General features: G+C 42.6%; 1 protein-coding gene across 13 annotated transcripts in view; it reads left to right on the top strand.

Annotated features, from left to right (window-relative positions):
• Nucleotides 1-22,828, top strand: part of EXOC4 (exocyst complex component 4) — a 391,280-nt gene that overhangs the window by 180,027 nt on the left and 188,425 nt on the right. The window contains exon 11 of one of the 13 annotated variants that reach the window (XM_026091156.1): nucleotides 8,720-8,750. The exons of the other annotated variants lie outside the window; for them this stretch is intronic. Coding sequence (XP_025946941.1) covers nucleotides 8,720-8,735 — 16 coding nt within the window. The 3' untranslated portion in view covers nucleotides 8,736-8,750. Of the gene's footprint in view, nucleotides 1-8,719; nucleotides 8,751-22,828 lie in introns of those variants that run through there. 13 annotated transcript variants of the gene reach the window in all.

Genomic DNA, 22,828 nt, shown 5'->3' with positions numbered 1-22,828 from the left:
ATTCCAAACACAGYGCTTACAACCGTAGAAAACCACAGGACAAACACGTCTGCGTGGTTTTCCGAGTTGTCCTTTCCTAGGATCCATGCAGGGCAGCGAGGCGAGTTTGGGAACCGAGGCGCGTTGCGACCTTTGGGATGCCGGTCCCTAATTCCCACCGGGACGGTCGAGATGCTCCGAGCCCCGGATTAACAACTCATGACAAGGTCTTGTGTCACTAAACTCATATGAGATCTGGCAATAGTGACCACCACCACGCACGCAGTAAGCGAACAGYGGCTTTTTGGAAGGCGGGTGGGTATTTTCCGGAGAGGATCCTGCGAAAACTAATTGCATTTACAAATTGATGAGGAATAAATATCCCTTAATTACGTATCGCGGGTGGTGTCAAAGTCTAGAAGTTACCAAAAGAGTCCGGTCGCCTCCTTCGTCCTCGGCCGGCGGCCRCTTGCCGCGGGAACGTGCCGGCGTGCCCGGACGTAACATTTGTTTGGCAGCGGCGCGGAAAGGGGGGAGGATTTCTTGTTTATTTGTTTCAGCTGGCATTCGAAAAAGGCACTTGGCTCCGCAGGGGAATCGTGGCTTTGCATATGCTTTTCCGGAGCGTGTTTATTAGCAGGCGACGGAAGAGCAGATGGCTGCAGTCTGCAGGGCTTCGGCGGGGAGAGGTGGAGGGGGCCGATGGCGTTGCGCGGGGCGGAAGCGCCGCCGAGGCCGGCTCGCTCGAGCGCCGTTCGGGTAGCGGCCGCGAAGGGATCCGCTGGCRAATACCGGCCGCGCTTCGTTAAGATCGAGCCGCGATTAAAAGGGCTGCRGGAGGGAGCGGCAAAGAGCAGCTAACGATTGGGCAATTTGATTTAACAATTAAATTACGTTCTTTTGAACTAGTCCTCGCCATCCAAAAGTAATACCTTTTTTTAAATATATATATATATAAAATATATATAATATATATATACATATATATGCATATATATATATGTATACACACACCCATAAGCATTTTTGCAATTTCCTATTCCTTTCACCTACGTTAGCGGGGATAAAAGAGTGATTGCTCTCGTATTAAATAAAATAAATGCAATGTCCTCCCCTTAGGGAATAATCTCGGAGGACAATAATTTTCTGTCGCTGCCTGTTGATCCCGGCGTGCTCTTTCCCAATCTCTTCCAGGCTGCTGGAGCTGAAATTTCCACCTGTCCTGGGAGGGAGGCGCGCGAGATGCACACGCGGGTACACGCGCATTAGCCGGGATGTTTTACCTTCCCATGCGTTGCAAATAATCACGTCAAGCTTCTATTTAATTCCGGCTATGCCAAGGCAAAAGGTACTGCAGGCCAAATTGAAATCCGGGCGCTCGATTGCTATAGAGCATCTAAATCCTTTGGTCTTCGCAAGGCCAAACTCTCCTCTTGGAGAAGAGTTCATAAATGCGTGCCGGTAACTGATGCAAACCTGTGGCTGTAATTAAGAAATTGCACCTCTCTGATAAGCCCTTTGATTCGTATAGTATTTGTGCAGCTCTAATAACTGATTTGTTTTTAAATTATGCTGTAATAGGTCRTTGTGTACTGTAAAATTAGAATTTAATATATAGAAAGTATTATTTTGGAAGCAAAAGGAGTGTGCAGATCAAATTAGCTTGTTACTTATATGTAGTATGTTTAGAGTATGTTAAATGATATCGGGTGTGTTAAGAAAAATAGTGGAATTTTATCTGTCAAAGGGCAATACATTATTATTGAAGAGGCGGAAGAAGTCAACCCATCTTATGGCCCAAATAATGCTAAAAGATGAGAGTTGTTGTTCTTAGCTTTTTGAAATCAAACTGAAAATGTGTGGTTTTAGAGAAATTAATAAATCCGACTCAAGCTAGGAGATGGAGCTTTTTAAATGATACTGACTCTTTAAAATTTATGTTTCAGATTGAAAAATATTCAGAGGATAAGGGTTTAAGTAAAATAATAAAAATAAAATCAGGTTTAATCCTGAGCCTCTATTACGTATGCAGGAAAACGTTATTTGCCAATTTTAACGTTAGTGACCCATTAAATATATAACCACCTATATTTCAGGAATACTGTTTCTTAAGTGTTATAGTCTAAGTCTTAAGTTTCTGAAGTCTAGGTYGTATCTTCAAAGAGAGGGAAAAAATATCACGGAGCTGATCTAAATCTTGCTTCTGCAAGGTGGGCAGTGTTTCCCAGCGGGTCCCGTGCAGGCGCCTCTGCAGTTCGTCGCGGCAAAGGGCATTTGCTTCTCCTTGCGTTGCCACAGGTCCCCACCATGCTCAACGTCCCCGTCTTCAGTCCGCGATGGTTAACACTCGTTCCTGCACGCGACGGGGGCTTGCTGCAACTTTCTGTCCCCTYGCCGTTTGCTTCAGTTGGCCTCCATCGCAACCAAATCTTATGGGAGCAATTTGGTACCCACCTACTGCGTTTTCCTGCCGCTGATTTAATGAGCGTTTGGAAGACGCTCGGTTGACGAGTCCCTTGCTGGTGCCATTTAGTACTTTCTACCTGTCAACAGCGGGAATGAATGTTTCTCGCGGGCGAATCCGTAACTCTTTTTTCCCTTTGACGAGCTTTCATAAAGTCCAGGTAGCTGAAATATCAAGCCGCGTTTCCAAAAAAACAACAAAAAAAGCCCCTTGTTGTGACACCGCGAAGGAACAGCTTCGTTCTGATGGAGGCTGTCGCGCGCGGGGAGGCGATGGGGAGCAGCTTCGCGTTTTGTGCCTTTTTTTAAAAAGGCTTTATAAGAACTGACAGTCTTCCCGCGTGTGCCTGATTAAAGATGACAGTTTATAAAAACCTGAAGGTAAGGCCGTTCATTTGCTATGACAGAAAATAAAGCACCCTCCTCCCACACAAACAAAACCTCTTCTCCACCAAACCCCACCAAACGCGCGGCGCATTGATTTTATATCGTCTGCCGGCGAACGCTCTTCAGCCTATCAGTCAAGTTGCGAGTTTTCAAACATGCTTCATCCGTGCGGGAAATCAACAGCCTGTCACAGATTTCACATCTCTCCAGCTCCACCTTTCCTTCAGATGAAGTAGAAGCTGAAGGAACATATCAATTTTGACATTTGCAGGGATTTATGCCGAATGGCTGGGAACGGTGTTAATTCAATTCCATAATAATCACTTCGTGACGGTGTGATGTTCATCAAGCAAAAGAAAAAAYGGCATTTTAGTTGTTTTCTTAATGGGAGCATCGTGTAAGTTCTCTTCTAGAACTTAACTCATGTTCTCATGGAGTAAGATTGAAGTCCCACATATTGCCGAACACTGCTATTTTTATTATATTGGAATTAGAGATTTATGACAGCTTAGTGTGAGTTTTCGGGGACTCGCTTATGCCTTTCGAGGAGGCCGCGCTCGAATGGCTGTACCCGAGAGTCACGTACTGACAGCCGGTCTCGAGAGGCACCAGCCATCCTGGTGCAGATCTGCTCTGCTGTCTCGCACCCAAGAAGAGGCAGCGAATCCAGGTTCAGAAATGTTCAGAACCGGCTGATTTCGTACTGTGGTGTGAATAATCACGGGGTTTCCTCCTACTGGAGAAGCTGATGTTGGACTGGAAGAGGGCTGTTTTTGACTTCTCTAGCTTGTTGAGTGTTTTCGGCAATATGCTTTCTTGCAGCCTGTCTCTCTGTAGGAGACCTAAGCAGAACAGCCAACCTGGGAGCTAAGAGACGTGCTACTGCAGTAGAAAATGAAGCATTTCAAGTGTTACACACAGTTTTAACAGGGACTGAGTTGGATGTTGATGGTAGACCTTCCTTTTTCTTGAGTCTGCTTGTCATTTTTATACACATTTTAGACAACTTTGTTCAAATTAGCTTGGGCCAAGACGAGGCATGACAAGGTCTTGTATTACTAAGCTCATATGAGATCTGGCAATAGCGATGACAGCACCATATTTCCCGTGCTACATGAGGGTCAAAAAAATCTGAGAAGCATTGGCAAACTGAACCAAATATCTGAGATATCATATGCCATGGGATCTGCCACCTACCTTTAACAGAGGAGATACAGTGGCTCGATGTCCTTCTGCAGTTGACCTATGTTAAGTTGTAGTAGAGACCGTATAGCAATTTTTTTCCAGCAATGGGTTTTATTTTCCTGCATTGATTTTAGAGACTTAAAAGTCCTAATAGGTACTTAGGTAGAACTGATTTAGTTTTTCTGATACATAGCTTTCATGTTCTGCTTCTCTTCTTCCTGTAGGTTTTCCTTGGATGCGATGCTAGTCTAGCTCTCTGAAACTCCTGCTGCTTTTGTTCTAGCTCCTATTAACAAAATTCATAGCTTTCAGTATGAGTTCTTGTTAATAGCTGAGGTTAAAAGTCCCATGTTCAGAGCTGTAAACCTGTCTGTTCCAAGCAYCTGCTAGAAACATGGAATTGCTTTTATGAGTATTACGATTTTTTGTAGCTGCTGGTGGTGGTGATGATTAAGATGTTGAAGCTGCCCTTCTGCAGGTTTTACAGATGCCAGCAAATCTTTGGAGCAGTCCTGAGAAGGAAAAGGATAAATATGAGGAAATTCAGTTAGTGGGTTTTGTTCGATACCAGGCCTGGTAGTAGCCTTGGGTATTTTGCTGGACCAAGCGGTCTTACTAAGAGTGCTTTCTTAACCATTAGCCAGCTAGCCGAAGCCTCTAAAGACAGCTCTACTAGCATGTTTTCCAGGCCTAAAAAGGTGCATTTTTAAAAATATAAGTGTGTGCTTTTCCTTAAGAGAATTTAATATATCCAAAATTCCTTGGCTTTTTTAACTTGAACTCTCTTTCCAGGTAAAACTCCATATATTAGCTAGCATCTAGCTAATTGTAGAATTTTGCAAGGGTGTGCTCACTTAAAATATCTTCTGTAAGTATCGTGTGTTGTCTGCAAATTTGTTTGGCAAAATTAAAAACAAATCTAGGAAATGGATTTATTTTTTTCCTTTAATGCACCCAGCTCTCCATCACAGCCGTGCAGGCRGTGGCAGTGACCGACCGATCCGCTGCGAGTGCTTTACCCAGACGGACAAATGAGTCGGGTCAGATTATCCTACCGGGGACCTGYGAGGTGAGCCAGGGCTTGTGAAACGCGCAGCGTATTTCGAAGGAAACCCGAGTCTTCCTTTGCGTGAGCTCAAATTGGCTSTAAATTATAAATCGCCCAATGGTGCCTTGTTAGCAGGATAGGTGCAAGAATTTGATTAGAAATGATGAGTAACCTTCCTTCGTTACTGGAAGGTCATTTTAGCAGATTGCAGCTGAGACCGAAGGGAAAGAGCTGGTAGAGGAGAAGCAGGAACCAAGAATCATCTTTTTTTTTCCCCTATGCAATTATGTGTAAATCTGTTGTATGGACTATTCCACAGAAATTCGTAGGTGTTATATTCATGAAATTAGCAGTTAAACATGATTGACATGATTGTGTTGCATACGCACAGGTTTACAGATTTTCTTTATTCTTTCCTTTTTTTCACTGCTCTACCACTTGCAAACTTGACAGGGGAAAAAGTGTTTAGCGAAGCTGGAAGAGGAGAGTGGAACCTTTTGTTTAATTTAAGTACAGAGTGGTTAAATCTTGCAATATTTTTAGGAGCCTGAGTTACGCACTGAGATCTGCTTTTAATGCTTCTGCCGATGGGACACTATGAAACTGTCCAAGCACGAGGTGAGATTCTCCCGCGCAGGAGTCATGGCATTGGGGGATGAATTCCCACAGGAGCTAAAACTTGCTTGAATGTCACCAGTTTTCATTTAAAATACAGTAAGTACTACTCTGATGCAGCAAAAAAAGAAAAATCTGCCAAGCTACAAAAAAACCTGGCAAGGTGTAGCTGGCAGAAATAGAAGAGGCTCCTCCGTTGTTTTCTTTGCGGAGGAAAAGGGGAAGAACCTGACAAATTCTGGGTTCTTCATGTATTTATGGAAACTGTTCAGAAAATATGTTAGCGAGGGCTTTATTAAGACTCTGAATATAACAGGGGAACTCCAAGGAGGGAATCTAGTGAGCATTAAATGCTGCTTGTAGTGTGAAGGTCTTGAGACGGTTCCCTTTGGTAGAGCACTGGAGTTCTCTTAGCGTTGGTCGCTCACATCAGAGCTCTCTACTTTGTGTTTTAGCTAGATTGTTCGTGTTTGGTTTTTGCAAAGCTATTTAAAACCTCCTTATGTGCAATTAAAAATTTTGCGATCTGGGGAAAGTCTGGCATTTTACAGCTGTCCTCCCAAATAGAGCACAAAGGCGAATTTTGGTCTCTTTTTTTTGGTTACTTTGGGTCCCAGGCTTCGAGAACATCAGCTCGATTAGCAGTAATTGCATATTGTGTAATACCACTTGTGTAGCTCCTTTTGCCTGGGGTCCTGGAGCACTGTGGCACCGCAGGAATGGTTTTGGGAATACCGGATAAGTGTTGTCACCAGGGACAGAGAAATGTCACTGTCGAGCTCTGATCGTACCTGTGACCTCTGAACAGCTCACGCAGCACTGTGCAAAATACAGCAAAATACACCTGCTTCAAATGGTAATGTGGTAACTTAGTCTCGTTCAGCTCATTTTTTAATTATTGTCATTTTGCATTTTTATTTATTTTAATTTTTATTATTATAATAATTTCATCATTATTATTTATTAGTAGTAGTATTATCTTTTAGTAAGAAGTTGTTTGAGCTAGTGATTTGAGGTGTGACCCCAGCAAAATCAAATACTGTCGAGTTTTAAACTGAAAAAAGCGGCAGGGAAAGGCAGTTCCTCTTCCCCACCCCTTTATCTGTTTTTTAAGCAAACAAGCTTAAAACAAGCTCTCTTTCCCCCATATCCTTCAGTTTTGACATTTAAAACAGAGCTTAAACTAGGAGGCAGCATGTCGGGAAGGACTGAGTAGGAAAGAAAGAGAAGTTCACTGAACTAAAAGTTATATACCAATGACTTAATTCTGACTATACCTCAGTAGTTAACATTTTTATTTGCAATTTATAGTAATAGTCATTTGTTTGGCATTTATTTCCCATGTTTTTATCCTCACCTTCTTGCTTGTTATTACTGAGTTAAAAAATATAATTCTGGACAATTCCATGATTTTGTGAGTGCATGATTTTCGTCCCTCTGTCTCTGGGTCTTCCTCTGAATTCCTTAAATGTTCTAACTTTATTTGTGTGCAATTTAAGTGTTTTCATGCATTTTCCTCTATTAAAAAAAAAAAAAGTTCAGTGCATGTTAGTTGGAGATGTTTCCTCACCCCTAAACCAGCCTGTCGGCATTATTTCCCCCCTTGTTAGAGGGATGCTGGGACCTGGGTTTTGGCCCAAGTAGCAACGTGCCCAAGCAAGGCTGTTGCRGTACATTTTCACACCCTTGAGCAGCCCTAAAACTTGTTCTGCTGAGCAGCAGACGTCACTGAGCCCCACTTTGGAGTTATGGTTATGGGGGTTTTTTCCTCCTTTTTTTTTTTCCTTCTCTTGAATTCCTTGAAATCCTTCCAGGTTATTAATTGTTGAGCCTGTGGCTGAGATCTGGAGAAGATGCTGGGGAGCATCTTAGCACAGGGCTGGCTCAGCCTGGTGCCTTCTGGAGCCAGCAGGGCTCCAGAAAGCCATTTCATCAGCTTTGCCTCCTCTTCCTTATCTCCAAATTGGTGATACCACCTACTCTACGTATCAGTTGAGGACTTTGTCATCTGTAGATGAAGAACCCCATCAGCTAGCCRTGCTGTCTAGGTTGCTGGTTTGTGGTAGGGGTTTTTATCGCCGGTGAAGTGCTTCCACCTTCAGGGGCAGGGCGTGATTTGGGGAGTCCAAAGTTGTGTTTCCAGCAAAGCAGACCCCGGTGAATCACAGCTTGCCTAAGTGCTGTGGATGTTCGTTTGAGTACAGTATATGGACACCGGTAAACAGTTCCGTTCCCAGAGAAAATCCGGACAGTGAAATATTGCTGGAATTTAATTTGTGGAAGAAGTAGACCTTTAAATTCAATTCTCGCTCCTGACAGTGGCAACTCGAGGTTTTGGGAGCCAAATAGGACCACTTAAGGTCATTGCCTTGGTTCTTTTTGCAGCTTCAGATTGGCGGGTTTCTGGCTTTTTTGTGGTTTTGTTTTTTTCCTGTGGAAACACTGAAACAAATGTAACAAAACAGAGGAAGGTAAAAGCTTTGCTTTTTCAATCTTCATAGTGACTTAAGAACCAATCCCTGTAATAACGTTTAAAACTAATGGAATGGTGGTACCAGGGCCCCTGAATGATGTGGTAATGCCTGGGAACAGGAAAGCACATCTTTTTATTAAGGTTTTATACTGGCTGCCTCCGAGGGCTTCTCACAGAGTAAAAAGAGAAAGCAAGGGCTAGCGGTGCTGCGTACACTGTAAAATGCAACGATGATCAGATACGGGCTGAGGCTCTCGGTGGCTGTAATCATTTTTGGTGACTTTTTTCAGTAATCCCATTATCTCTGCAGTAAGAGAGKGTTTTCAAAGTATATAGAAAAAATAAAAAATCAAAATGCGTACACTCAGTAAGGTTTAATGACATTGCTAAAACGCGCGTAGATCCCTCAGAAATTGCCTGTTACTTGGTTTTGGGATACCCGCTCTTGTAGCACCTCCATAACCGTTCTGAACGGAAAGGAAAAATTGAGACCTTCTAGAAATAACGCTGAGTACGACAAGAAGGGAGCAAGATTCAGCCAAGTGTCAGATTTGGTTCTCTTCTAATAGGTCTCCAGAGCTCTGAGGAAAAAAAGTCATCCTTCTGCTTTCTGATGAAGATGAGTGACAGCGATCGGGGAGAGCCGTGGCCTGGTCGATGTCCAGGCAGTAGATAAATCACAGCACAGAAAATCATAACTGCTACGCGGAGTAGGAAAGTTTCCATTCTCTGCACTTTTGTAATACTAGAGGGAGGAAATAAAACCATCCTGTTTTGCTTCATCCTCATGAAAGGTGGAGACAAGCCTTCAGTCTGGGATTGTTTTTCATTTTGTTGTACGGGAACKTGCGGTTTTTCTCTGCAATTCGTTCCTCGTTGCAAAAATCAACCCTCTTGGTGCAGACCGCATAATTGATTTTAACRAAAGCGATTCACTCTGGGGATCAGCCTGGGCATAAATCATTAAYCTGAATCAAAAGCAAATTGTTGTTATAAAGTAATGCCTTGATAAGAATTAATTAATTGCAAAGAGTAACTAGATTGTTAGTTGCTATAGTTTCTTCATGTGGGTATTTCTCTCTCTCGCTCACACACGTCCTATTTATGCAATGCTCTTCTGCCTCTATCTTAAATTATTGCTTCRTCTCCTTCCCAGACAGCATTCTTCCCAATTCTTCAAGATGCTTTGAGTATTTGAGGTTATTTTCTGTTGCTCCTTCATCCAGGTCAATCTTTCTTCCATGTGAGACATGCCAAACCTATCGCCCGTACACTCACCCAACCTCAAAGGCTCAGCTTTTCCCGCGGTCCCAGCCGGTCCCTTCTCTGTCCCATAACCAGAAGCCTTGAGCACATAACTCAGCGCACGTGTTGCCGCGTGAAGAGTTGTGGCTCCCATTTCAGCCRTGTGAAACACTCGGTTTTGGGGATGCGACGGGAAGAGATCTGTCCCACGCATCCCTCGAGAGCCTCCCAAAGAAAATGTTTGGCACCTCTTCCATATTCAAAAATAAATAGAAGTTGTCAAGGACTGAGGACTATTGTTGGAGGAAATAAAATGGGTACTTATTATCGGTTTGAGATACGCCCAGGCCAATAGTTAAGTGTTTTTCTCTGGTTAGTTTGATGAAAGGCAGTAATGGATTTAATTGCTGGTTGTCATTTGTAATGTAGTATATGCAGTATTTGAGTTATTCTGATAATGTGTTGTAATTACCTACCGTCAAGCGTTTTACAACGGTAAAAACATGATCTTTGAAGTAATGTAGCTAAGTTCTTTGAATAGAAGGCAATAGCTATTGAGAGTACAATATCATTTAAAAACATCAATCAAGTCAGTTAGTTAAACAAAATGAAGGGTTTCTTCCCCCCACCCCTTCATAAATTTTTCCTGTGCCCTTAAACCTTCCCAAAATCTTGGCAGAGTAAGCAGAATGCCTGAAAGGCTGATAAATAAAAGCTATTTCGAAGTTTTGCTTGCACGCACGCCCCCGGTCTGAAAAGTGTTGTGCGTCGTGCGTAAAGCGCCATCCAGAAAGCCTCTTTGTGTTTAAACCCAACGGGATGGCTGTTCGTTTGGGCCRTGCTACCATATTGGCCAGGAGAGAAAAGCTCTCTTGGGTAGTGCTGTCCCTAATTCGGCATGAGAAATGGCCATACTACAGTTGGTAGCTGGGGTGAAGCTTTTCAAAGGCAGAGGTCCCAGTTGGCCTTGACCATACCCATGTGCACAAATGGATCAATAGATGCAAGCTAACCACGTGAGGTCGAGCTACAAAATTCATATGCTGAGTTGCTTTGATTTTGTGCCTAGTCTGGCAAAGAAAAGGAGAGCGAAAGAAATCTGAAGTCTAACGGAAAGACGTATGGKTCCTCATGACCTTCACCTCCTTTTGTAAGTTTGGTGTAGAACACCCAAATTCCTGAAGATATGTAATCAGCAAAATTGAATTTTGATGAAACCRTGTGCTACGGTCCCATAACCGCTGCAGAAGCTGTTTTATAATTCCTAGCCATACTGCAGATTCGTAAGGATTAACACGAGTGAACTGTCACCTTTTCAAATTCTTTCCATTCTYGGTGTTGCAAATCCTAATATAAAATAGAAGTATCCCTCTAGGTTAGTCAAACTCCGCACCCATTCAGATATGAAATCTATTTGGGTAACGAAGCATCAAATGGAAGATGAATTCAAAGAGCATGTGTATATTCTATAATTTTAGTGTGCCTCTTGATTAAGAGGTTTAAGTTAATTAAAACGGTGAGCCTCTTTCTTCCACAGGGAAGTGTGTGTTCGTGTGTAGTCTCATGACGGGGTTCATGTCATTGCAAACCTGTGAAATTATGACCCAGATTTTCCACTAGCCCAGGGCATTTAAGAAATGATCGTTCCTCTAATTTAACACGTGTTKCCAAAAAGGAGATAAAAAGACCAATAGTGTGATGATAATAACATTTTTCTTCATATGAAAAGAAGATAAAATAAAATCTTTTTTATGATTCTTTTAAATTCCCGAAGTGCATGTAGATCTTGTCAAAGACACGTCTCGTGTTGTTGGGTTGGCCTACTGAATTTGAAAGGCAATTTTAAATATGTTGTTTTCCTCTCCTTTTYATACAAAATCAAACTGGGATAACCAGGGCTGACAGTAGATTTTTACAGAACCTAATAGGCGTAAATCCCTCTCCAGATGGGATTGGCATCAGGCAYGAAGAACCTGGCTCGGGGAGAGGAGGATGTCAGTGTCGCTAATGGGCGTCTTCAAAGRCTTCCCTGCGTCTGGTGGCAAGTCCCAGCAGCTAAGCATGGGCAAAAAAGTCAAATTGTCAAAAGTCATTAGTGCCTGTCACTTCATAGACCTTCACACTGCAGTTGCCCCTTTGGAATGATATTTTTTTCTTCTTTAAGTAAGTAGGACAATCAGATGGTGTACATAAACGGCTGGGATTTAACCCATTTGTTGCTTTCTAGTTATCTTTCATCCCAYGTTGTCTCCTGCAACGTGAAGATTTGGCCTGTCCTTACAGGCTGCTCCTGCACAGGTATTTCGGCGGGTGGATTTTCCTTCTCCCTCTGACATAGCCGTTATAGTAAAACCCCACCGGAGTGGTGGCAAATGACACACATTTCCTTTTTCCATCGTGGCTTCTTCCATTCAAGGAACATGTTGAAGCTCCACTGTAAAACTAATTCTGTCTGTACCTGCTGGTACATTTGCTCCTCTAACATACAGAACCTTTCCAGTGAAGCAAAAGCTTGAGAGAGAGTCTTTTTTATATCTCTATAAAATATATATTCTGTTCCTTTCTCCGAGATGGATGTTTGGAGCCTTATTTAAGCTGTTGTTTCAAGATTCACAGATACGAAGTGCTGCTACTACTTGAGGGTGTTGAAACTGTGGTTCATATKGAGTTATTTTTATACACAATTTTTTTTGCAAATAGTCCTACAGAAATAGAAAGGTTTCTGCTTAGTTTATATACTCTGAGTCCCCAAGTTTTAAAGAATATATATTAGTAATAGTTTGGTATCCTAATTAAATACCTAATTATGTTATGTAAAAGTACAATCTTTGCCAATTTCTGCTGGCTCTTATTGTGCTTATTTTTGCTGTTCACAACATTTAAAGCATATTTGAATTCTTSCTTTTCCTGTGTCTTGGGGGKTTTTTTGCCTTTTTTTTTTTAGCAGCTGACATATAACGTACTCTAAAAATAATTAAACAAGTAGTACAATGCCATTTTTTGAAAGGCACAAAACCAATAAGTATCCCCTCAAGCAAAAGAAATGGAGACGCATGATACAGTTGCAAGTGTCCACAGAATAAGGAACCAGCCAGTTTTGTGAGTAGCCCAGTGGTTGGGGCCACGTAAGTAAGAGTATATGATATTGTAGCCTTTGGTTTTATAATTGTAGGGGTAGTATCACCCTGTAGAGACCAGAGTCATCGAGGGACAGAAAAAAAAGGCAAAACAAGAACATGAAAATCACCTTGGTCTTGGCCTGGAGGTGCTTGATTTACCGTCCATCTTTTGACATTTTTGATAGCCATGTCAYTACAACTTGGGGGGAAATTCCCACCTTGTGTGACAAGCCACCCCAGAGAGACCAGTTTTGTCACAGGCCATTAATGTTCATCATTAYGAAGTGTAACGYGGCTGTCTTTTTYCTTTGTTGAGCTCCGTAGAGATTTATCTAGGAGGGAGACAGAAGAGGCCAAGGGGTAGAGAAAGACGTGAAGATTCAAGCTCATGGGCTGCCTCTGCCATGTAGCATCTTGCGACAGCTCTTGGCCCAGAAGCAACTTGCTTGAACTCTTGCAAGGAGGGCATGACCTTGATGTCACTTTGGTTTGAATAGAAAATGCTTGTTTTTTGGAAATAGATGAAGCCTGCGTGCTTTAAGGGAGCCTGCTGGAGCAGGAGGTAGGGTTAGCTCATGCTCGAGTGCCCCCAGCTCAGGTGGTAACCTCAGGCCTTCGCACTACCACAGCTTCCCTGGGGTGCTGGCAGAGCTGGACARCTGTCCTCAGCTGGAAAACCGCTGCCTTTCACAATGCCCTCTACTTCCATTTTAAGGCATGCTTATATATWTCTATTTTTATTCTGTTCAGCTATTTGCTGCATGCACCGTGTTGGCCAAAAAGGCCGTCACCACTTTTGACAAGTTGCTCTCCTTTTTTTGTGATTTCTGCGCCGAGTTTTCTCACTTGCACTAGGGGAGCTATGAAATCTTTGAAACAAAATGTAAGGACTATACAGATTTGTTTTATTGTAGTACCAGGCACTGCGGTAACTAGGTGCTGATATAGCCTGTCTGCTCTATTTTTATGAATCTGCAGCAGGATGAATTAGAGGTACATTGAATTCTTCCACTCGTTATGGAGGGCTAACGGGAGGCAGCAATTCAGCTGTGTACTGGTTGCTGGAGGAGGGAGCGGGACACAATTTCATCTTCTTCTGAAGCTTGTTGCTGCTTGGTTGAGAGTCTTGATTCATAGGCTGTTGATGGGTTGCTAGAAGGTGCTGAGCTTTTGTTAGTGCAAGAATCAAACCAGCTTTTTCCCAAAGTCCTTGTAGAGCAATACCGTGACGTGTGCATTGCAACAGATCCTTTTGACTGTGTTATCAGCCCTCAAAGAACATTTGAGGTCTCTGCAGAGTAGAGGGATGGTTGCAGTGAGAGCATCGCCCAGCAGATGGAGAGCTCTCAGGTCCTCCTCCATTTCGTTGTTGCTGCAGAACTGTAGCAGAAAACCAGCTCAGCAGGAGCAACTGCAGAAAGTTAGGTCTGAAGGTGAGAAGACAAGAGGGAGAGACCCTGGAACAGGTCTGCGGTTAGATTTGCCTAATTTCACAATTACATGGAAAAGGTAGATCTAAGGGCCAGTTCTCTTCTCGCTATTCCCCTTGTGATTTTACTGGTGCTCTTAACGTTATAGCCTACAAAGTATGACCCAGAGCCTAAGTTCCATTTCTCTTTTTAGCTGACAGCCTGATCATTGATGCTTTGGGGGTTTCTTCTCCARTCCCCCATCAATTTTCAATTCTGTCAAGCCTTGCCTGTAAGTATTATGGCAGGTCAGCAGAAAAAAACTTGTTGGCATGTGGTGTTTCCTACGAGGATGGCCAAAGGGACAGTTTAGGCTCCTGGAAAGGGTAGTTTCATTTAAATATTCTCAGAACAACCTTGTTCAGCCTCAGGAAGCAGGTGACTGTAAATTTGCAACATGGCTTTAATTAATTTTTCTAGCCAACTTGTTCTTAATAAACTTGCCTTCATACTCAAAACTCAATCAATAATGAAATTTGCACATTTTCCTTTAGTTTATGTGTAACTATGGTGAGAAATTGCTCTTGCATTGATTATCAAATAGGTGGGAATATCTGTTCCCACAGTTAAATTTCATATACTGGTAAGTACAGTGTGAATATTCTTTTCACCTTCTGAACCGCATAGAAAGCGGAGAGCACCATCTGATTCTCTGCTTATTAAAACTGATGTCAGAAAGGACATGACCTAATTATCTGATTTCCATTTTTCCCCTCTATATGAAGTCTTTCAGGTTTGTGGGTTTTTTWWAAAAAAAAAAGATTTTGTCATTCATCTTAGAATTTCCGTAATTTCAGTCTTCACGGAAGAGGACAAAGAAGTATGTATGTGTCTCATAATTATATGATGACATGCAAATAATGTCTCCTAGGTAAAGAATCAAAGATCCATTCTCGTGGCTCCACTGATCTGATAAACCTTAAGGAAACTTTGGTTAACCTCAGACAATGTCAGTCCCAGGGTTGACTAATCATCACTTCTGAAACATTAGYGGCTATTTAGCTTTTACCTCAAATTTACTAATCCCATTTCTCATTCCGGCGCTTCTTTTGTTGCTTCAACACCAAGTTGGTGCTTGTAGTTCAAGGGCAAAAGATAAAGCATTTTGATGGGYCTGTCTGCAAAGGGCTGGATATTACAGACTGAAATGTTAATTGTATGCAAAGGAGCTTTGGAAATGTCTAAGAATTTGTGGGAGACCTAAAATCTTTAATGAATCTAATAACATTTAGATCATCTGGAGATTTTGTGCATTTTCTTATGGTGCACTGAGATTATATGTGGTATAGTCTGTACACAGCATAGTACGCAGCATGAGTCTGCAGTTGAGTTTGCAGTGTTTATACGGATCTGACTCTCTTCTCAGGCAATGAATTACATATTTATAAGCTCTTCAAAGGATTAGTGCAGTAGACATCATGAAAGGAAATGGACATTCATCTTTAGTTTTATTACATCATAGCACTTTCAACTTTCAATACCCTTGAAAATAGAAGCTTTTTATTTATTTATTTATTACTTTTTTTTATCATTGCATGTGTTGTATATCTAAGTGTAATGGAACTTATGGTCCGTTTTCAAGACCACCAACTAATTTTTTCATAAAGCATTTGATTATACATAAATGTGTTTGTCTGTGGAGGAGAGGGAACTGAAACACATAGAAGAGGAAGAGGTAAAAATCTCCATTAAGCTTTTTATCTCTCTTTTTTTTTTTTTTTTAAGCAGTGCAACTGAAAGCATTCATGTTTTTCAGCTGTCTCTCAGACTTCTCTAATCGAAGTATTAAAGCATCCAAAAATGCTAAATGGTTCCAATTTCTAGTTATTTTTTATGCCTGAATAAACACGTTTTAAGTGGCATATTAAGGTGGGGTGGACAATTTTCATTTCCGTTGGCTGCATTTCACAAGAATTCAGAAAAACAAGCCTGCTTTGGGGAAGAGGGTGCTGTCGAGCCCTGTAGACCTGAGGCACCAGCAACTCTTGCATTAATCAGCATCTGGATGAACCGCATCTTTGTATCACTCTTTCCCCTCCATTTGAATCGCCCCTTGGAAATCTTTCAAGAGGAGATAATAGGGGGCAGGGGGAGAAGGATTTTAGGCTTGAGATCAAATTATGTGCAGCTATTAACAGGCTGGTAGGACATATGCTTTGAAAGGATTAACCTATTGTCAAAATGGGCTAAAATGATGGCATCACCCTATGTCTCTCCCTCTCCCCCAAAGAACTGAGTGTCTCGAGCCTTTGAGGTGTCAGTGAGATCTGCACCATATATTTTCCGCTTTACAAGCTCTGATCGGCGGGTTTAACCAATTTTGGACACCCTCTGTTGACAGTACGTGTCATCTTGGCCCTGCAACAATTGCTGAATGATCAACAAAAATAACTCCCTCATTTAGGATGAATCGGCTCCGTAGCAGGCTGAAGGGAACAATCACAGCCTTTCACTCGGTGATGTGTGGCAACAGATCCTGAAATCCTCCTGCTTGTCCCTTTGTAAAGCTGGGCTTCAAAGAAYAGGGCAGTTTGATCCCTAACTTTAAACACGCTTGGATAACAAGTCCTTTCCTCCACTGGCTTCTCTGCCCTTGTGCATCGTGCATAAATCACTGCCATTTCACAACACTTTAGGTGGTTGCTTACACTTCTTTTTAAGAGCTTTCTTTACCTCTCTGACCATACAGGTACAGCGTGGTGCCACAACCGTACTGGTGGTCCGTCACTAAGCTTTCTATTCCTTTGCTGCCCCACCAGCGAGACCAGAATAAAAGAGAGGGGAAACAAACCCTATTTGAGTTAACTAATTCGCCATTAGAAGAGTTGCAGATCCTCCTCTCTTTAATGTCAGTGCTGTCCTGCCGGGACCTCATGCTGAGATGGATTAGGTTCCCTCCCGACATATGTTACAGGAAATACTGACCTGACCTTTTAAAAATTTTATTAACATTTATAAATTGTGTTTTACTGTGTCGTGTTGGGAGAGATTGTTTCAGCTGGATGGGAGTGCTTCCTGCGAGAGCGTTGCCTTCCTCGTTTGTGTAACAACGTGTTGCAAACACCTCCCGTTTCGTTTCGGAGCTGGCTGTCCTCATATCTAGCCCTTTCACGTTTATTTTGTCTATACTTGCCAGTCTTTGCATTGCAGGTTAGTGCTAATAAAGTGCTTTTTATTATATGATCTGCCTTCTGTGGGCATCATCTAATACGTAATGATGGTAACCCTTCCACAAATTTTGGTTGTTTTTTTGTGCATTTGGGAAGAAGAAAAGGCTTTCCCAAGCATTTCTATCCCCAGGTTTTCCTGGAGCGACTGAGGTGCGTGTGCCTGGCCGGTCTTGGGACGATCCAGCCTGTCTGGATGACCCAAGTCATCTCCRGCACGACGTGGCTGTATTCCAGCTGAAGTCCCCTTCCCCTAGAGGAATTACGAAAGGAGAGCCCCCTCTGTAGCGGTCTGGCTCACAAGTGACAAACCTTAATTTCCTCTCCTGAATTTAATTAGGAAGCAAAACGAAGTCTGATGTGATTGCTGTCTATAAATACCTCAGGTGAATAAATGCCAAGGAGGGCAAGTGGCCAGCGTTGCCTGAGGAATAAATGGATATCATCTCGCTCTTCGTCACTTAGACGCAGTCTGTTGTCTTCCTTTTTTCCCCTGCTGTTTATGCAGATATCTGCTGGCAATACGCCTGGCATTGTTTATTATAAGCTGTTGGGTTTCAAGATCCTTCTGATTTAATAGTACAGATAAATAAAACCAGCATAGAAGACAAAGCAACATCATACTGCTCTCTCTGAAGGACAACTTGTCTTATCGCCGGCAGTGGGATGACTGTTTCTGTGGAGTTACTTGTTCCCGTCCTTCAGCTACAGAGAGAGCCTAGATGGCTAGCTTAGGCTTAGACGCTTAACTTTGAGATGTTGAAAATGAAATCAGATAAATCCCACCAGTATGGTCTAAATATGGTTTATTCCCTCAAACATTGTGGGGGTGAGAGAAATAGGCATCCCAGTGCCTAATCCTTGGGACAACAGCAACGTTTGCTCAAGTAGCATTTGCTTTCAAGGTGAACGTGTTTCGTAGTCTCTTCAGGCATGATAGGCAGAGCTTTAAATAGTCTGCTGCGACTATATATTTTATATGGGTGCCTTGTGCAAGTGTAAGTTAAGAGTAATTAAAGAAAACCTCCATGTTGCCTTACGGTAAGTCTAGTGCAACAGCAGGACCAAGGCATCATTGTGTCTGCGCTGTTGTTTTGGGTCAGGTTAGTTTTGGGAAACCCAGGTTGGTTTTCTCTGTAAAAACACATTTTAAAAAAAGCCAAACGCTTGCTATGAGCAAGTTGCTTTAGAGGAAGACGTGGGACCCTGGTCCTCCAAGGACCTTACTCATAGCTCTCCCGCTGGTGCCACCTGGGCCGTCAGCACGATGGCTGCCTCTGCTTGGCCTCTGCCCCGTGAAGGTTGTGTCACTTCTTTCCTGCTTCACGTGGGAGCCCATGGGGACTAATTGCCTAACGACTGTGAAACGGTTTGAGGTGAAAACAGTTGTATCCCTGCCTAGCTTTCACCGTGCTCCTATTTCCTCCCAGTGTGCAGGATTTTCTGCGCCCGTCTCTCAAGCAGCCGAGCAATCATCGCTTCGTCCCTACTCTCTAGTAATGACCAAAACCCCTTTCCTAGAAACGACACCAAAATAATTATTACGGCCCTCTTGGGCTGCGTGTGCTAGAAGTGAGCCGAGGAAGTGGAGATATTGAAGTGTCACCGTCTTTCTCCGCACATGTGAAATGTCATCGTCGGTCGCAGAGCAGCCTTGCTTTATTGCAGCCATATTACAACGAATGTTTCCCACATCTTTATAGAGTGTCTATTAACAGCGTTTCCCTGCTTTAAGAAATGGCTCCAGTATGCGAACGCAACCCATTTCGATGAATAAATTTAGCACTTTAATGCTATTTATTTACTCCACGCTATAAAATGTAATAAGATAAATAATGGGTCCCAGAGGGGTGTGGGGGTAAGTTGGTGATCATCCTCTCAGCAGGCGGACGAACACAGCTCGAGTACGGAAATAATGATCAAAATTCACAGCGCTCCCCGGGATGCCATTTATATACCTGAATCTAATAAAGGAAGAATTACAATGCTTAACAACGTGCTTAGCGCTGGGCTCTGAATGTAATRAGCCTGAGAGCGAGGAACGTATGTAGCCATATTAGTTAAATTGGGAAATCGGAGGTCCGGACGGTGAGAGCCGTGAGCCATCTCCTGGCCCCTYGGTGGATGACTTGCCATTAGGTTGCCTGCGCTTTCTTCTCCACCAGCAAGCAAAACCAAGCCCAGGGCTAGCGTTCCTCTGGATAGCTCAGGTCTTTCGCTGCAGGCTGTTTTTGGATTGTGATTTCAAAACCTCCCAAAACGAGGGCTAAAGCGTGTTGGGATTGTCTGTCCTTGTATGTAGAAATATTGCAGTTACGGGTGTATGGGAAGGCTGTAGTTGGCCAGGACTCAAATGACAAAGCTAAGGTGGTTTTGCACAAGGTTGGCAAGAGATTGGTTTTTTGAGAGAGTTGGTAGATGCTATGCCTGTAACTATCGAGGTCTGAAACATGGTTGGATTTTTAGGGGACAAAAGATGTCATATCTAGAAATGTTCCTTCTTCTGGTATCGAAGTTGGGAGCGTTGATCACAGTGTGCTTGGAGTGACCAAGGGGCTGGCATAGATGACAGTCCCACCGCTGCTGTCACTAGCCTTGCTTTTCAGTGTAGATTTCTACTCGAAGGGAAATATCTAAGAATTTTACCCTCTCTGGGTTGTAGGCACAGGAAGATTTAAGAAAAAAAGCATGAATAAAAGACTTGAATAATAATAATAATAATAATAATAACTTGAATAAAAGACTGTGAATAATAATTTAAAAAAAAAATCACAATTCTGATACTCTTGGTGTAGTACATGCAGTCATACTTTCTGCCTAAAGGTGGTAATAACCAGTCTGGAAACTGTTCTCCCTATTTCTTGATCAAGCAACTGAAAAATGCAAAGATGAATAACAGAATAAAATGGTAAAATGGTAATGGAGAATTTATACTTCCATTTTTAATGTACTTTTTAAGCTGTCAATAATCCAGCACAACCCCTATTTTAAAAACAGATATATATATATTTATTTATTTATTTATTTATTTATTTATTTGGTAACCACTGGGCTTGGAGATTAACTCCAGAATCCTTTTGCTGCTTTCTGTCTCGACCAGTAACAAATGATTCTGGCCCAAATTTTAACTGTTTCAGTAACTTTGCCTCTATGTTGTTTTCTCAGCGCTGCCTTTCAGCTTAGTTGGATTCGGTGGGTATATTCAGGTGAGGGAAATAATCCTGTGCCAGAGCACAAGAGAAAGTAGAGCCCAGCTTTGTCTTCTGCCTGTTTTGATTCTTCAGGGCTTGGAGGACACGATAAAGTCTCCATACGTTCAACAGACGTCAGCAGTAGAGTTGGTGTGATGCTAAAACTTCTGGGCACGTTGGATTTTGGGGGGGAAAATAGATGAAAAGAGAATTTTTAAAATAGCTATAAGCAGTTGTTCCAAACTGTTTTCCCGTTCTGGTGTGGAAGTAGTTTGGGTGCGTTGTGTCAGGTAGGATTCCTGGTGCAGCTGCGTCCCCATTAATGCTGAGCCTTGTCCTCTGGCCGAGCCACTGTGGAGCATCCTTGCAGGATCTGACGCAACGTGTCCCGGGAGATGTCGTGCATCTGGAGCACTCTGCCCGGCGTAGAGAACTAGAAGTGGTGAAAAATGAGGCGTGTTGGCTGAATTTTCCGTTGGCGGAAATGTTTCTGTTTTCAGGTGCGTGCGTTTGCTTGTTTTCAGTAAAATATCAGCTTTTCAGGGAGAAAATGGATGCTTCTAGTGCAAACAGAAACATTCAGGAGAAAATTAATCCCAGAGAAAAACAACTTGAAAGATAATTTGTGACCGGTCTTAGTCATCAAATAGAGTTGACTACACACGCACGCACACACACAGCAGATGCGCTGAAGAAGAAGGGGGCTGTTTTTGACTAGGCCCTCTTCCAAGTAGGCCCACACTTTAAAAAAAACGAATATCATTTACATATCATTCAGACGGTTGGAATTCCCAGTGGTATGTGAGGGTATCTGTCTTCTGTTCGGTTTCTTTTTCATTTTGGCTAAATAAATCCTTCCCTGCGTGTGAGAATAAAGCTTTCTATATCCTTTGGTATGCAGGAGCTATTTCACGTAACCTATTCATGCAGCACATGAAAGGCATCTTGCAGGAATAGCCTCAATTGGTTATTTTTATGAGGGGGAGGATGGCATCAGCAAAGCCACTAGAGAGATCTCTCCTGCCACTGTATACACCTCTCTGAATAAAAGCAGCCAGTTGCTGCCTAATGAAAAGAGAAATTGGAGACCCCGCGCAGAACGATTGCAGTTACGCAAATGCTTTTGCCAAGATTTCTACCTTCCTGGGCGAAATTTGTTCCTTTTTCTCTGCAGAAAACCTTTATTGCAAGAATTGTTTGGAGTAGAGGAGTGGGGGTGAAAATCAACGACTGGACTAATCAGATTAGTTCAGGGACAGTGCAGGCAACCTAATAGCACATATACGGATGCTGGATATTCTGGGAGGCACGGGAACTAGCCAACTCTAATTGCTCCTCGGGAGCGAGGCTGATTTCTGCGTGTCTGCATCTGATCGTATTTTCTTTTCTCCCTTTTGTCTTCTAGACATGACATTGTGATACAAAGAGCATAAATCTAGTGTATGTAATTTGCTTGCTACGGTATCACCTAGACCCTAAAAGCCTGATCCAGAGTCTGTTGAAGGAAAGGCAGATGTTTCCAGCAAACTTGGCTTCAGATGAGGTTTCTTATTGTTTTTTTGGAGGGAGGCAGAAGGTTGAGAGAGGGAAGGAGGTTATTTGCTATCACAGGTAGGGTTGCAAATTGGGAGACAAGCGTGGAAGTGAAATTGTAAGTCTGGAAATGGAGTGACGTGTGGGACAGCCATCCTAAATGATCCCTTCCTTGGGTGTCTTAGGAGAAGTCCAAGAGCGCAGGACACTCCTTAGGTGACCTTATGTCAGTGAGGGGGACGAATAGGTTTCCTTGTGCTGAAACACTCCTTGCTTTACCTACGTATATTTAGAGAGAAAGAGTGAATTTTGTGGAGAAAAAGGATCATTTTTTCCAGCTCTTCTTCTTTCATACCTCTGTTAGGCGATTCTGATAGCATGATAGTTCATGTTATCTGCTTCTCTTATCTTCCAATTAATCAAAACCCAAAGAAACTGGAGTTTTTTTCAAACCACTTGAAGTTGCGCACTAAAGGAGAGGCTGCATGGTCGGGCTGTTTGCATCACTTCAGGATGAGCGCTGTGTTTAGCTCTTGCTGCCTTAATTGGGACAGCAAGCTGGAAGGTGTGGAGCRCACTCTGCAGACTTCAAAAAAATATATAAACAGAGAGCAGCAAGAGCTGTGCTACTCTCACCAAGGAGAAATTGGTTTAATTCCCCGGCTTTTCCTGCTCACATCTATAGAAGCTGGTACTACAGTGAAGGTCAAAGACTGATGTCAGAAAAAGGGGAAGCAATTCTGGCCTATACATGATTTTCTGCTTTCAYATGCTCCTGAAAGTTAGCTTCTCTTTAATAATGCTGTTTATTACTGGAGATGGCTTATAGACTTCCTTAAAATAAAACTACAAAGCAAACGAAAACTTTCCTTTTAACAACTTGACTGAATTGCACCTTGTTGGCCAGAAACATGCCAGAAGTTTTGACTGTGACCAGAAAACTGAGGTTTTGGC

Source organism: Apteryx rowi, unplaced genomic scaffold (assembly GCF_003343035.1).
Source record: "Apteryx rowi isolate R43461 unplaced genomic scaffold, aptRow1 scaffold_9, whole genome shotgun sequence".
Lineage (NCBI taxonomy): Eukaryota > Metazoa > Chordata > Aves > Apterygiformes > Apterygidae > Apteryx > Apteryx rowi.
This window is presented reverse-complemented; position numbering and strand designations above follow the sequence as displayed.